General features: G+C 41.8%; 1 protein-coding gene across 3 annotated transcripts in view; it reads right to left on the bottom strand.

The window, feature by feature from the left end:
- The window catches only part of adck5 (aarF domain containing kinase 5), a 140,837-nt gene that overhangs the window by 46,109 nt on the left and 78,063 nt on the right, over positions 1 to 16,665 (bottom strand). For all 3 annotated transcript variants that reach the window (XM_043690929.2, XM_043690930.2, XM_087987666.1), the window contains one exon: positions 11,339 to 11,470. In XM_043690929.2, coding sequence (XP_043546864.1) covers positions 11,339 to 11,470 — 132 coding nt within the window. The remainder of the gene's footprint in view (positions 1 to 11,338; positions 11,471 to 16,665) is intronic.

The following is a 16,665-nucleotide window of genomic DNA, read 5'->3' as shown; positions in this document are numbered from 1 at the left end:
ATCTTGCCATCCATTTTTACATTTGCAACTAGCTTGCTCTTACTTGAGAGTCATACAGCATTGAAACAAACCTTTTTGTCCAACTCATCCATGCTGACCAAGTTTCCCAAACTAAACTACTCTCACTTGCCTATGTTTGGCCCATAACCTTTTAAACCTTTCCTATTCATGTATCTGTTCAAATGCCTTTTAAAAAAATGTTGTGATTGTGCCTGCGTTACCACTTCCCCAGTCAGATCATTCAACAGACGAACCACCCTTTGCATGACAAAGTTGCCCCTCAAGTTCCTTTTAAATGTTTTTCCTCGCACCTTAAAAATATGCCTCCTAGTTTTGAATTCCCTTACCCTAGAAAAAAGACCTTTGCTGTTCACCTGCCTATGCACCTCAATTTTATAAAACTCTATAAAAGGTTACCCTTCAAATTTCCTTTCCCCGTAGGAAGAGTTTTCAGGAAAAAGAGCGCTATTTCAATGAAGTGAGATCAGTAACCTTTTTTCGCAAATTTATTGACTTGTGGGACATGGGCGTTGCTGGCTGGCCAGTATTTATTGCCCGTGCGTGGTTATCCTTGAGAAGATGTTCAGCTGCTGCAGTCCATGTGCTGTAGATTGACCCACATTGTTGCTGGGTCAAAATCCTGGATTTCCTACCTAAAGCACTGAAGGAACAGTGATATCTTTTCAAGTTAGGATGGTGAGTCGCTTGGAAGGGAACCTGCAGATGGTGGCGTTCCCATGTATCTGCTGCTCTTGTTCTTAGAGATGGAAGGTGTTTGTGGGTTTGGAAAGTGCTATGTAAGGATCTTTGGTGAATTTCTGCAGTGCATTTTGTAACTAGTACACATGGCTATTACTGAGCACTGGTGCTGGAGAAATGGATGGTTGTGGTGCCAATCAAGTGGGGGCTGCTTTGTCCTAGATCCTGGTAAATTGTATAACTAGGCCAATGGGTAGGGCTTTAAACTAAAAAGTATTTAGTTGAATCAAAGTTTAAAATTTAAAGAGAAAGGTTGAGGCAATACAGCAGAATAATGATTTGGGTAATGATAGCAGAGTAGCACAAACTGGACAGTGTTTAATGGTAATAGTGCACCAGCAACTGAGATCCTTGCAAACAAGAGTTTATAATAACAGTTTCTTATTGGAATGTGTGAAGCAGTCACAAAATGAAATAGGCTTAACTAGTAACTCAAATAGATCAAATTGCTATCACAGATTGGTAGTTACGACATAATCAAGTTTGACAAAAAAAATCGTTCCAAGAAAGGGAAAATAACCCTAATACTAAAGGATTTCAACAGCAGAGAGAAAAATCCTGGTTCCACAGATCAGAAGCAGAATCAATTTCAATGAAGATATGAATAATAAGTGTGAAAATATTGCCATGAGTTACAAGCCCGTAACAGTACTTATACTGCTGGACAGGAGTTTAAGCAAGAAATCATTGCAGCTTGTAACAAAGATAATACAATAGTCATGCGGAACTTAATCTTCACGTCGACTGAAGCAATCAAATTCGTAATGGTAGTCTGGACGATTAGTAATGAGTGGACAAAGATCAGGCAAGTGGAGGAGAATGTGGGAAGAGTTACAATTATTCATTTAGGCAGAAAGATTATAAACATTATCTGCATGGTGAGAAACTGAAGAGCTCTTAAATCCAGAAGAATGTTTCAAGATACCTTAGTTCATGATTTGCAAACATTTAGTATGCAAGTAATTGGATAAGTTAATAGAGTGATTATCTGTTATTGTGGGGAAACGAAGTACTAAAGTAAGGAGCTTCCATTATACAGGGAACTGGTGACACCACATGTGTCTAGTAGTGGTCTCCTTATATACGGAGATAAAATATATTGGAAGTAGTTGAGTTTTTAGACTAACAACCTGAACTAGGCTGGTGGTCTTATAATGGAAAAAGTGAGGACTGCAGATGCTGGAGATCAGAGTTGACGAGTGTGGTGCTGGAAAAGCACAGCAGGTCAGGCAGCATGTGAGCAGCAGGAGAATCGACGTTTTGGGCAAAAAGCCCTTCATCAGAAATGAGGCTTGTAGGCCCAAGGGGGCTGAGAGATAAATCGGAGGAGGGTGGAGCTGGGGGGGGGGGGGGGGGGGGAGATGGTAGTTGAGAATAGGATAGGTAGATGGAGGTGGGGGAGAAGATGATAGGTCGGAGAGGAGGGTGGAGCGGATAAATGGGAAAGGTGATGGACAGGTCAAGAGGGCAGTGCCGAGTTGGAGGCTTGGGACTGGGATAATGTGGGGGGAGGGGAAATGAGGAAACTGGTGAAATCCACATTAAACCAGTGTGGTTGCAGGGTCCCAAGGTCGAGGATAAGGCGTTCTTCCTCTAGTGTCGGGTATTTGGTTTGGCAATGGAGGCGGCCCAGGACCTGCATGTCCTTGGTGGAGTGGGAGGGGAAATTGAAGTGTTCAGCTACAGGGCGGTGGGTTTGGTTGGTGCGTGTGTCGCAGAGATGTGCTCTGAAACGATCCGCAAGATAGCGTCCTGTCTCCATGATAAGGAGACCACATCGGGTGCAACAGATACAATAGATGACATTGGTGGAGGTGCAGGTAAATTTGTCGGATGAGGAAGGATCCTATAGGGCCTTGGATGGAGGTTAGGGGGAGGTGTGGACATAGGCTTTGCACTTCCTGCAGTGCAGGGAAAGGTGCCGGGAGTAGGTGTGGGCTGGTGGTGGTGGTGGGGTGGATCTAATGAGGGAGTAGTGGAGGGAATGGACTCCCCAAAACGCTGATAGGGGTGGAGAGGGAAATACATCCCTAGTGGTGGGGTCTGTTTGTAGATGGCAGAAGACGATGCAATGTATACAGAGGTTGGTGGGGTGGAAGGTGAGGACCTAGGGGTTCTGGCCTTGATGCATTGGGAGGGCTTGGGTTTAAGGGCGGAGGTGGGGGTAGTGGAGGGATGGCTTTTTTTGAAACAGGAGGCAGGGTGGGAGGTGGTGTCGTCCAGGTCGCTGTGGGAATCGGTGGTTTTGTAGTATAGGTCTGCGGTTAGTTGCCGGAGATGGCGAGGTCCAGGAAGGGGAGGGAGGTGTCCAAGATGGTCCAGGTGAATTTGAGGTTGGGGTGAAAGGTGTCAGTGAAGTTGATGAACTGTTCAATCTTCTTGTGGGAACATGAGATAGCGCTGATTGTCATCAATGTAGTGGAGGAAAAGGTGGCGTCTGGTGCCAGTGTAACTGTAGTCTATTCCACATACCCGACAAAGACACAGGCATAGATGGGGACCTTGGGACCCTGCAACCGCGCAGGTTTAATGTGGATTTTACCAGTTTCCTTATTTCCCCTCCCCCCCCCACATTATTGCAGTCCAACTCAGCACCACCCTCTTGACCGGTCCATTACCTTTCCCATCGATCCGCTCCACCCTCCTCTGACTTACTACTTTTGCCCCACCTTCATCTACCTATCGCATTCTCAACTACCGTGCACCCCCCAACCACCATCCCCACCCCACACCCCTTCTCAGCCCACAAGCCTCATTCCCGACGAAGTGCTTATGCCCGAAATGTCCATTCTCCTGCTCCTCGGATGCTGCCTGACCTGCTGTGCTTTTCCAGCAGCACACACTCACCACTGGCCTGATGATGAAAGTTTAGACGGGCTATCAAACTAGAGTTTAGAAGAGTGACAGGTGACTTGATCAAAACGCAAAAGTCCCGAGTTGCCTTGACAGGGTATGGAAAGGATGTTTATTTGAATGAGAGAATCTAGTACAAGGGGTTACTGTTTAAGAACATTTTGTTTATTTAAAAAGAGATTGAAAAGACATGTTTGAGTCTCTGGAGCTCTTTTTCTCAAAAAAGTGGTGAAAATAGAGTCCTTAAATATTTTTGAGGCAGATTTTGATGACAGATTCCTGATAAACAAGGGGGTTTAACGGTCACAGGGGTAGATGGGAACATAGAGAAATCAAGTCAACCATGATCTTACTGAAGGGCAAAGCAGGCTCAAGTACTTGACTAACTCCCTCCTGCTTTAATCTGTATATATGAGAGTTTATGGAATTCTTTTACAGTAGCAAAAGGCAGGGTTTGATTAGGAGTAGTCAGCGTGGCTTTGTGAGTGAGAGATAATGCCTCCCACATTCCATTAAGTTCTTTGATGAAGTGACCAGAAAGGTTGATAAGGGCAGGACTGTAGATGCAGTCTAGATGGATTTCAGCAAGGCCTTCGATAAGGTTCCACATGGTAGGCTGCTCTGGAAGGTTAGATCACATGGAATCCAGGGTGAGCTGGCAAATTGGATACAAAATTGGCTTGATAGTTGGAAGCAGAGGGTAACAGTGGAAGACTGGAGGCCTGTGGCTAGTGGAGTGCCCCAGGGGTCAGTGCTGGGCCCATTGCTGTTTGTTATTGATATCAATGATTTGGATGAGAATATACAAGGCATGATTAGTAAGTTTGCAGATGACACTAAAATAGGCGGTATTGTGGACAGCAAGGAAGGTTATCAGAAATTGCAGCAGGACCTTGATCAGCTAGGGAAGTGGGCCGAGAAATGGCAAATGGAGTTTAATATACAGAGAAACCTTGATTATCTGAATGACATGGACAGGGAGTATTTTGTTCGGATCACAGGAGGAGGATATGGGCAAAGTGTAAGGAAATGGGGTTAGTCTAGATGGAGATTTTGGGCGTCCAAAGGCCCTGTCTTTTCCTGGAGCAATATATTGCAGAACAGTCTGAGGATCTAAAAGTGAGCAAATGAGGCAGGATTAATAGCAGTCCTATAGTTTGGAGGTGGCAGAGCGAAAGCGAGGAACGAGCAGTCAGCTTGACATCAGCAGTGGAGAAAATGCTAGAGTCCATACTAAAAAAATGTAATCGTTCAACACTTGAAAGAGTCAGCATGAAATCACAAAAAAATATTGCCTGTCACATCTACTGGAAGTCTGAGCAATGTAACTCATGGAGCTGATGATGGGGAGTCCATGGATGTGCTTTTTAATTACTTAGAGTTTCTGACAAAGTCCCATTAACTTAGCATGTAAAGTTAAAGCACATGAGTTCGGAGGCAGTGCATTGATATGGATACAAAACTAGCTTGCAGACAGGAAGCAAGGAGTAGGAACAGACGGGTCTTTTTCTGAATGGCAGACAGTAACTAGTGGGATACTGAGGACTCAGTGATAGGACCTGAGCTATATTCACAATATATATTAATGATGGAACTAAATGTCAAACTCAAATTTGCAGAAGACAAAGCTGGGTGGTGATAGGTGGGAATGCAGCAGAGATGCTTCATTGTGATTGGGACCAATTAAAGTAATGGACTAGTGTATAAAAGGTGTAGTGTAATGTGGATAAATAGGTGCATAGGAATAGCAGCAGCTCATTCATTCCCTCACCAACTCGTTCAGCCACTCAATGAGATCATGGCTGGTTTGTTGCCCAAATTCATACAACAGCTTTGGCCCATATCTTTTAATTTATTTGCTTAACAAAAAATGATTTATCTCAGATTTAATAAAAGTTAACGGCGGAATCCGTTTGCTTTTGGTGGAAAAGAACTTGAAATCTCTAACTGGGGCGCATAGTCGAAAAATTGGGACCAGACTGTTAGGGTGAGATATTAGCACAGATCTACATACAAAGAGTGGTTGACAATCTCCAAACAATGAAAATAGTTTATCTACCTTGTCTTTTCCAGTTAATATCTAGGAGACTTCGATCAGATCACTGCTATCTGCTTGGGGAGCAAAAACAGAAAAGGTGGATTATGATCTGAATGGCTATAAATTGAGAGGGGAACGTACAAATGAGATCCAGGTGTTTCTTACAATGGTCACTGAATATAAGCATATAGATGCAGCAGGCAGTGTAGAAGGCAAATGGTACGTTCGCCTTTGCAGCGAGAGGATTTGAGGACAGAAGCAGGAATATCTTACTGCAATTATACAGGACCACAATGAAACCACAGCTGGAATAGTGTAGCTTTGATCTCCTGATCTGAAGAATGATTTCTTTGTTATAAATGAAGTGCTGCAAATGTTTACCAAACTATTTCCTGGGATGGTACAACTGACTTATGAGAGGTTAGATCGGTTCGGATTGTATTTCGCAGAGGTCAGAAGAATGAGGGGGATAGCTCATAGAAGTCTATAAAATTCTAAAAAAAAGGGGTGAGACAAGGTGAATGTAGGAAGAATGCTCCTGATGGTGTGGCGTCCAAAACCAGGGTCACAGTCTAAGGATTTGGGGTAGACTATTTAGGACTGAAATGAAGAAATTTCTTTATCCACACAGAGTGGCAAGCCTGTGGAATTCACTACACACAAAGTAGTTGAGGCCAAAATATGGTGTGTTTTTTGAGAAACCAGCAAAGAACAACCAATTGGTAAAGGGGGGGAGGGGGGGTGGAAAGAGAGAACAAGAGGTAACCAGTCAAGAATGTGAGAACAGATTTTAAACACTTGTAAAAGCGGTTTAAAAATGTGGATTCGCTCAAGAAAATGTTGATCTCTGGGAAACAACAGAAGAGAAATCATTAACTGGAATGAAGAAATAGCAGACACATTGAATGTCTCCACAAATTACACATCAGAAACAGGCACTATGCAAGGGGCTATTAATTGTGAGAAATTCAAAAATAAATTCCAGCAGAGAAACAACTTTGGAAAAACATTTAGAACTAAATTCCAACATATCCTCAAATTAAGACAATGAAGTGTGGATGCTGAAAATCTGAAACAAAACAAATTTCTGGAGAGTTTCGGGTCTGGCAACGTCAGTGGAGAGAAAGCAGAGTTAACATTTCGGGTCCAGTGACCCTTTAAAAACAGAATCTAACCAAGCTAAGGAATCATTTGCACTGTGATTTTCAATTTATCCGGTAAAGGCAATATAGTTTTATAAAATGAAAATTGTGCTATATAAATAGTTTTCTTTTTACTTAAGAACTAGGAGAAGTAGGAGGGCATCTGGCCCTTTGAGCCGGCTCATTCAATAAGATCATTGATTTTTTGAGGTCTCAGCTCCTCTTACCCACCCTCTCACCATAACCCTTAATTCCTTTAATATTTTAAAAAGTTATATCCTAGATTTAAAAACAGGGAATTCCACAGATTCACAATCATTTGGGGCAATGCCCTCTTATTCTAGTTTCACCTTCCAGTGAAACATCCTCTCGCTGCTGTCTTATCTATTCTCTTCATAATTTTACCTCTTTCTATAAGAACCCCCCCTCCCCTCATTCTAAATTCCAATGCATATACACTCAAGTCTACCCTCATAAGCCAACCCTCTCAACTCCAGAAATCAACCTAATGAATATCCTTTGCACCCCCTCCAATGTATATCCTTTCTCATGTAAAGAGACCAAAACAGCACACAGGATTCCAGGTGTGGCCTCACCAGCACCCTACATAGCTGGAACATAAACTTGCTGCTTTTAAACTCAAACAGTTTAGCAATGCAGGACAAAATTGCGTTCGCCTTAATTATCTGTTGCACCTGAAGACAACCTTTTGTGATATATGCATAAGGACACCCAGGTCCCTCTGCACAGCAGCATGCTGCAATATTTGACCATTCAAATAATAGTCCTTTTTACTGTTATTCCTTCCAAAATGGACGAGTTCACATTTATCAAAACTGTACTCCATCTTCAGACCTTTTCCCACCCATTTAAACTACTATATCCCTCTGCAATCTCTCACTCTGCACACTTTGCTCTGCCACTAGTCTAATTGTCATCCACAAACTTTGATATATTACACGTGGTCCCCAACTCCAAATCATCAATGTAAATTGTAAACAATTGAGATCCAATACTGATGCACACTACCAATCACTGATGGCCATACCAGAAAAGCACTCATTTATTCCCACTCTTTGCTTCCTGTTAATTAATCTAACCTCTCTCCATGCTAACACATCACCCGTACAGCGGCACACTGGCTCAGCAGTCTCACAGCACCAGGGAAGAGAGTTCGATTATAGCTTTGGGCGACTGTCTGTGTGGAGTTTACACACTCTCCTGTGTCTGCTTGGGTTTCCTCAGGGTGCTCTGGCTTCCTTCCACAATCCAAAGATGTGCAGGTTAGGTGAATTGGCCATACTAAATTGCCCATAGTGTTCAGGAATGTGTAGGATAGATGCATTAGTCAGGGGAAATGTACAGTAATAGGGGTAGGAAAATGGGTTTGGGTGGGATACTCTTCAGAGGTGCTGTGTGAATCAATTGGGCCAATTGGCCTGTTTCTACACAGTTTCTTCGATTCTATGTAGTGCCATGTGCCTTTATCTTATGCATGAGCCTTGTATGGCACCTTGTCAAATGCCTTTTGGAAATCTAGATGCACAACATATATTGGGTCGCCACTGTCCATTGCGTTCATAATGTCTTTGTAGAATTCCAGTAAATTAATTAAATAGGACCTGCCTTTCATGAACCCATGCTGCAACTGCCCAACGGGACAATTTCTATCCTGATGTCTTGCTATTTCTTCCTTGTGGATAGGATTCAAGCACAGAAGTTAAGCTAACCAACCTATAATTCTTCATCTTTTGTTAACCTGTTTTTAAACATTAGCATTACATGTACTGTTTTCCAATCTGCTGGAATTGCCCCACAGTCCACCGAATTTTAGAAAATTACCACAAGCGTATTTGCTATTTCTCCTGCCATCTCTTTTAGTACCCTGGGATGCATTCCATCTGGGCCAGGAGATTTGTCTATCCTTAGCTCCATTAAGCTTTCCCATCACTACCTCTTTCATGATAATTGATCATTTTTAAGTCCTCACCTACCTCAGTCCTCTGGTCATCAATTACTGGCATGTTTTTTGTGTCCTCCACTGTGAAGACCGACAAAATATCTGTTCAATGCCTTGACTATTTCCTCATTTCCCATTATTAAATCCCCCTTCTCATCCTCTACAGGACGAATTTTTACCTTAGCCACTCTTTTTCATTTTATATATGAAGGACGTAAGTGGCATGTAGATAAAGAGAAACCAGCAGATGTAACATATTTCAGTTTCCAAATGCATTCATCAAGATGCCACACAAAACAAAAGGCAAAATAAGGGCTCTCAGAATTGGGGGTAACATATCAGCATGGATAGAGGAGTAGTTAATAGGAAACAGAAAATAGCAGTGAACAGATTATTTTCAAGTTGACAGACTGTTACTCGTGGAGTGATTCAAGGATCAGTGCTGGGGCCTCATCTCAGTATCTTAGTTTATATTGATGACTTAAGATATATTACTGTCAGTCTTCTTTTCTAAGTTAGCAGATGAGATAAAGTTAGGTGGGAAAGTAGGCTGCAAGGACACAGGTTGAAATGAAGTACAGATAGGTTACGTGAACGTGCAACAAGGTGGCAGATGAGTACAATATGGGGACAAGAGGTTATTTACTTCGGTAGTAAAAAACAAAATGCAGGACTTTTTTTTTTAAAAAAGAGACAGGAAACGCAAAAACATTTGTGTATCTTGATGAATTAGTGTACTTTATAAAAGGAACAGAAAATTAACATTCAGAAATAAGCAAGCCATTAGAATGGCAAATTAACCTTTATTGGAAAATGATTGGAGTATAACAATAAAGAAATCTTGCTACTGTTATACAGAGCTCTAGTGAGCCCACGCCTAGAATACTGTACAGTTTTGGCTTATGGTAGAGACAGTGCAACAACGATTCATTATAGTTCTTCAGATGAAAGGTTTACCTATAAGGGAAGGCGGAGTGATTAGAACATAGCGCAGGACAGACCCTTTGGCCCTCAATGTTGCGCTGACCTGTGAACTATTCTTAGCTCATCCCCCTACACTATCCCATCATCATTCATGTGCTTATCCAAAGATTGTTTAAATCTCCCTAATGTGGCTGCGTTAACTACATTGACAGGTAGGGCATTCCACGCCCTTACCATACTGAGTAAAGAACCCGCCTCTAACATCTGTCTTAAATCTGTCACACCTCAATTTGTAGTTATGCCCCCTCGTACAAGCTGACGTCATCATCCTAGGAAAAAGACTTTCACTAGCCCAAAACATCGATTTTACTGCTCCTCAGTTGCTGCGCTCTTCCAGCACCACTAATCCAAAAGACTTTCACTGTCTACCCTATCTAATCCTCTGAACATCTTGTATGTCTCTATCAAATCCCCTCTTAGCCTTCTTCTTTACATTGAGAACAGACCCAAGTGTCTCAGCCTGTCTTCAAAAGAACTTCCCTCCAGACCAGACAACATCCTGGTAAGTCTCCTCTGCACCTATTCCAGTGCTTCCACACTCTTCCTGAAATATGGCGACCAGATCTGTACACAATATTCCAAGTGTGGCCACAACATTTAAAAGGCATTTTGATGGATATAATGAATAGAAAGGGTTTGAAGGAATATGAGCTGGGTGCTGGTAGGTGGGACTAGATTGGGTTGGGATATCTGGTCGGCATGGACCGAAGGGTCTGTTTCCATGCTGTACATCTCTATGTGTCTCTCTCGCTCGCACACACACACACACACACACACACGGTAAAACGGGGGATGTGGGTAATTGGTGGTGAGATCATTTAGGATTGAGCTAAGGAGAAATTTCTTAATTCAAAGAGTCGTGAATTTTTGGAATTCTCTCTCAAAGCATCGTAGATGCTCCATAGTTGAGTTTATTGTAACCAAGAGATTGAATTTTGACCTCTAAAGGTTCAAAGCATATTGGGAGTGAGTGGGAATGAGGAATTAAGGCTAATTATAGTTATCATACGTTCTTAGAAATTCATTCCAGGCACTTATGATGGGAAATAAATAGTTTTGCAAGAGTAGCATTTTCCATAACCAAAGTCAAATTCCAGATGCATCGTTGACAAAAGACTTAATTCATATTCTACCATTATACCATTTTAGAGATATGACAACCCAAACAGACTTTTATAGCACCCTCAGAGTTACAACTTCCATTTTTGCCAGCGGACACAAACAAAGAACAATCTGGTAAGCAGCAAAGTTCACGTAAAATAAATGTTTACAGGCCCTACTTGCCTCATTCCCAATAATGTTTGGTTGGCAAACTTGAATGCTTTTAGATCCAGTTTCAAGGTAATGGAGTATTCTTGAATGGAAATTAAAGTGATTTTGCAGCATGCAAAACTAAGCCAACAATGGCAACTTCTTTAAATTTTAATTACAGAAACAGGCTGAGAAGGATATGGACCAAGTGAAGGGAAATGGGGTTAGAGTGGATGAACATTTTGGTCGGCATGGACCAGTTTGGGTCAAAGGGCCTGTCTCCATGCTGTAGGACTCGATGACTCTATACAATTTAACACAGCCAGAACATACTCACTCCTTTTGCCTCACCTTACTGGTCTGCTCCCAGTATACCTTAGGAATGACAATAAATTTGAAATGCTTGAGATCTTCTGCACATTGTTCTGCATTACGACCTTCATTCTCAAAGTCCAGTTCCTGGGCCAGCGTTCCCTTCAGGTCCTACCAAACAAAGTATAAAGTGGGAAAATGTTGAGATATTATATTATAGGTGTCTTTACTAAGCTACTCACAAGTGCTTCGTTCATAACTCCTTTACTAATCAATTCACAAGTGAACACTGCATTTCTGTTTCATTCATAACTCTCTTCGATAACATGGCTTCATTGATTCATAAAACTGTGGTTTGACCAGTTAAAATAACCATTTCAACGCATTACTGCTTTTTTACATCTTCAATCCTTATACAAGCAGTGTTTAGGCCTATTTACCTCTGAATAAGTGTAACATATTCAAAGCAATACCATCCCAGAGCAATACCAACATTAATCAGCCCTTACCAACTATGTCTCGGAACTGAATAGATTACAAAACACCAGTTTCCCCAATTAGTATGTACTTTCAAATACCTATTAATTGGGCTGCTATCCCTTTAAGAAACAGTGTCAAAACAGTGCTTCTGTGAAATCACATGAATGAATGAAACTCACACCAGCAAATAGTAAACAAATCTCTCAACCCAACTGTGGTATTCATTTAACTTTTTTTTAAACTAAATACAGGTATAATTTCTAACTCATCTACAACATAGCAGCCTAATATTTTTACTAACATTTACTAACTTAAAAGACAAAAGGACCAACGCCTCTTAATGATGCAAGCTAAGAGGCAGATACTCTTAATCCCAACTCCTATCTCCACAGGACCAAAGCCCCTCAAACTTTTGTGTACTATAGATAAAACAATGTAACACCATAGTGATGGAATTTTCATATGCAAGAGCTGTATTTTAGGATTCTATTGTCACCGCAAACTTGTAAAACCACGGTTGCCAAATAAAGAGGCTACTGTCACCACTCACTGATTTTGGTTGTTATTTGAATGTAATTCAACAACTTAGCATATATGGATGTACCTATTACAGAAGGTGCAAAACTTGACCTACTCTTAAGGCAGGGCAGGTAACTAGGGTGTCAGTGGGGGAGCATTTTGGAATATTACATGCAATTCTGGATTCCTATGTATTGGAATTATATTGTGAAACTTGAAAGGGTTTGGAAAAGATTTACAAGGATGTTGCCAGGGTTGGAGGATTTGAGCTATAAGGAGAGGTTGAATAGGCTGGGGTTGTTTCCCCTGGAGCGTCAGAGGCTGAGGGGTGAACTTAGAGGTTTATAAAATCATGAGGGGCATGGATAGGATAAATCGACAAAGTCTTTTCCCTGGGGTTGGGGAGTCCAGAGCTAGAGGGCATCGGTTTAGGGTGAGGTGGAAAAGAGACTTAAGGTACAACGTTTTCACAGAGGGTGGTACATGTATGGAATGAGCTGCCAGAGGAAGTGGTGGAGCCTAGTACAATTGCAACATTTAAAAGGCATCTGGATGCGTAAATGAATAGGAAGGGTTTGGAGGGATATGGGCCAGCTCTCTGACTGTATGACTCTAAATCTCTCAACTCAGCTGTGGTAATCAGTTTAATATTCTTTACTCTTTTATTAAGTACAGGTATGATTTCTAACTTATTTAGAGCAAATAGGCCTAGTATTTTTACTAACATTTACTAACTTAAAAGACAAAAAGATTTACACCTCAATTATGCCAGCAGACCAGACAGGCACTCTTAATCCCATCAGAAGTAACAGCCACAGATGTTTAGCCCAGCTGTCTCCCCAGGACCGAAGCCCCTCAGACCATTTTGTACTTATAGATAAAACAATGTAACACCATAGTGTTGGAATTTTAATATATCTAAGAACTGCATTTTGGGATTCTATCACCGCCTGAAACTCATGCAACTGCGGTTGCCAAATAAAGAGGCTATTTTTGCCACTCACTGGTTTCGGCCATTATTTGAACCCGATCCCACAATGTGATATTGTCCACTTTGGCAGGACGAACAGAGAAATATATTATATACATGGTTACAGATTGAAGACCTCTAACACAAAGTGATATTAGTGGCCTAGTTTATGAATTGTAAAAGGTTAACTTGTAGATGCAGAAAGTAATTGGGAAATCCAACAAAATGTTATTTTAGAGGGTAACTGAACATAGAAGTTAGGATTTTATGCTTTGGTTATAATGGTATTGGTGAGATGACATCATTGAGTCAGAGAGATGTACTCCAGGGAAGCAAACCCTTCAGTACAACCCATCCATGCCGACCAAATATTCTAAAATAATCTCGTCCCATCTGCCAGCATTTGATCCATATCCCTCTAAACCCTTCCTATTCATATACCCATCCAGTTGCCTCTTAAATATTGTAATTGTACCAGTCTCCAGCATTTCCTCTGACAGCGCATTCCATACATGCATCACCCTCTGAACATAGAAGTTGCACTTGAAGTACTGAGTCCAGTGCTTGTCTCCTTATTGAAGGAAAGCTGTAATCGAAGTGCTTCAGAGGTTGGCTACGAAAATTAGAATAGGCAGGTTATCTATGATAAAAGGCTGCAGTTTAGAGTAGAAGAGGACCTGAATGAAACATATAGAGTGCACATGGAGGGGAGGCTTTTTCTTGAGAGAGAATCTGGGATAGGAGTCATTGACCTAAGACAGATAAAGAAAAAATGTTTCTCACACTATTTAGAATCCTTGGAATTCTTTCTTAAAAGGCCAAATGTTGAGTATTTAAGCATAAGCAAGCTTAGTCTGTGATTATTTTTAAAGGCAAAGTGATAAGCAAATGGGTAAAGTGTCATTTGAGATAGGCAGGAATGCCAAATAATGAGATAGCTTTGGCAAATAGGGTTAAGGAGAATTCAAAGGGATTCTATAAATACATTAAGGACAAAAAAACATTGGGGTGAGAATAGGGCCCCTTAAAGATCAGCAAGGCCACTTATACATGGAACCACAAGAGATGGCAGAGATACTAAACAAGTTTTTTTGCATCAGCATTTACTGTGGAGAAGGAAAAGAAAGACACAGAACGTGGGGAAATAAATAGCAACATCTTGAAAAATGTCCATATGATAGAGGCAGTGGTGCTTGTTGCCTTAAACATAAATGCCTGGGACATGATCGGGTGTACCCTAGAATTCTGTTGGAAGCTAGGGAAGAGGTTGCTGGGCCCCTTGCTCAAAGTTTTTTAAAATCATCAACAGCCACTGGTGAGGCGCCAGAGGACTGGAGGTTGGCTAATGTGGTGTCACTATTTTAAAAAGGTGTTAAGGAAAAGCCAGAGACCTATAGACTGATGAGGCTAACATCGGTGGTGGGCAAGTTGTTGAGGGAAAGGATTTGCACATATTTGGAAAGCCAAGGACTGATTAGACATAGTCAACATGGGTTTGTACATGGCAAACTGTGTTTCACGAACTTGACGGAAGTTGTTGAGGTGGGTACATTAATAACATTTAAGAGACATTTGGACAAATACATGGATAAGAAATGATTTAGAGGTGCCGGTGTTGGACGGAGGTGTACAAAATTAAAAATCACACCATTGAAAATGTGTTGCTGGAAAAGCGCAGCAGGTCAGGCAGCATCCAAGAAGCAGGAGAAGGGCTCATGCCTGAAACGTCGATTCTCCTGCTCCTTGGATGCTGCCTGACCTGCTGCGCTTTTCCAGCAACACATTTTCAGCTCTGATCTCCAGCATCTGCAGTCCTCACTTTCTCCTTAAAAATCACACCACGCTAAGTTATAGTCCAACAGATTTATTTAGAAGCACTAGCTTTCGGAGCACTGCTCCTTCATCAGGTGGTTGTGGAGCATAAGATCGTAGCACACAGAATTTCTAGCAAATTCTGTGCCATGTCCTACAACTTTTGCAATAAAGTCTGTATCCTACGATCTTATACTCCACAACCACCTGATGAAAGAGCAGCACTCAAAGCTAACGCTTCCAAACAACCTGTTGGACTATAACCTGGTGTTGTGCGATCGTTAACCACAGATAAGGGTTTAGAAGGATAAGGGCCATGTGCAGGGAAATGGGATTAGGGTGGATGGACATTTTGATTGACACAGACCAGTTTGGGCCTAAGGGCCTGTCTCCATGCTGTCGGACTCTATGTTTGTAGTAGTAACAAAGAGGATTGATGAGGGCGGAGCAGTGGATGTGATCTATATGGACTTCAGTAAGGTGTTCAACAAGGTTCCCCATGGGAGACTGGTTAGCATGGTTAGATCACATGGAATACAGGGAGAACTACCATTTGGACACAGAAGTGACTCGAAGGTCAAAGACAGAAGTGGTGGTAGAGGGTTGCTTTTCAGACTGGAGGCTTGTGACCAGCCATGTACCACAAGGATAGATGCTGGAACCACTGGTTTTTGTCATTTATATAAATGATTTAGTTGTGAACATAATTAGTAAGTTTGTGGATGACACCAAAATTGGAAGTGCAGTGGACAGCAAAAGGTGGTCACTTCAGAGTACAAAGGGATCTCGATCAAATGGGCCAATGGGCTAAGAAGTGGTAGATGGAATTTAATTTAGACAAATAGGAGGTGCTGCATTTTGGAAAGGCAAATCAGGGCAGGACTTATACACAATGGTAAGGTCCTGGAGAGAAATGCTGAACAAAGAGAGTCCTTTGAGTGCAGGTTCATATTTCTGCGAAAGTAGAGTCGCAGGTAGATAGGATAGCGAAGGAGGCGTTTGGTATGCTTTTCCTTATTGGTCAGGGCATCAAGTATAGGAGTTGGGAGGTCATATTACAGCTGTACAGGACACTGATTAGGCCACTCTTGGAATACCGTGTGCAATTCTACTCTCCCTCCTATGCGAAAGATGTTGTGAAACTTGAAAAGGACTCAGTAAAAATTTACATGGATGTTGCTAGGCTTGGAGGGTTTTAGCTATTGGGAGAGGTTGAAAAGGCTGGAGCTATTTTCCCTGGAACATTGGAGATTGACGTGTGACCTTATGGAAGTTTATGAAATCATGACAGGCATGGATAGGGTAAATGGACAAAGTCTTTTCCCAGGGGCTGGGGCAGGGATCCAAAATTAGAGGTCATAGGTTTGAGGTGACAGGAGAAAGATTTAGAAGGTTCCGAAGGGGCAACTTTTTCATACAGAGAATGGTGAGTGTATGGAACGAGCTGCCAAAGGAAGTGGTGGAGGCTGGTACAACTACAACAACATTTAAAAAGCAGCTGGATGGCTCTATGTATAGGAAGGGTTTGGAGGGATATTGGCCAGGTGCTGGCAGATGGGATTAGGTTGGGGTGGAATATTTGTTC

Source organism: Chiloscyllium plagiosum, unplaced genomic scaffold (genome assembly GCF_037043375.1).
Source record: "Chiloscyllium plagiosum isolate Xiang-an unplaced genomic scaffold, Cpla_swu_hap1 HiC_scaffold_5, whole genome shotgun sequence".
Classification (NCBI taxonomy): domain Eukaryota; kingdom Metazoa; phylum Chordata; class Chondrichthyes; order Orectolobiformes; family Hemiscylliidae; genus Chiloscyllium; species Chiloscyllium plagiosum.
Note: the sequence above shows the minus strand (reverse complement) of the source record. Positions and strands in the feature narration are given on the sequence as shown.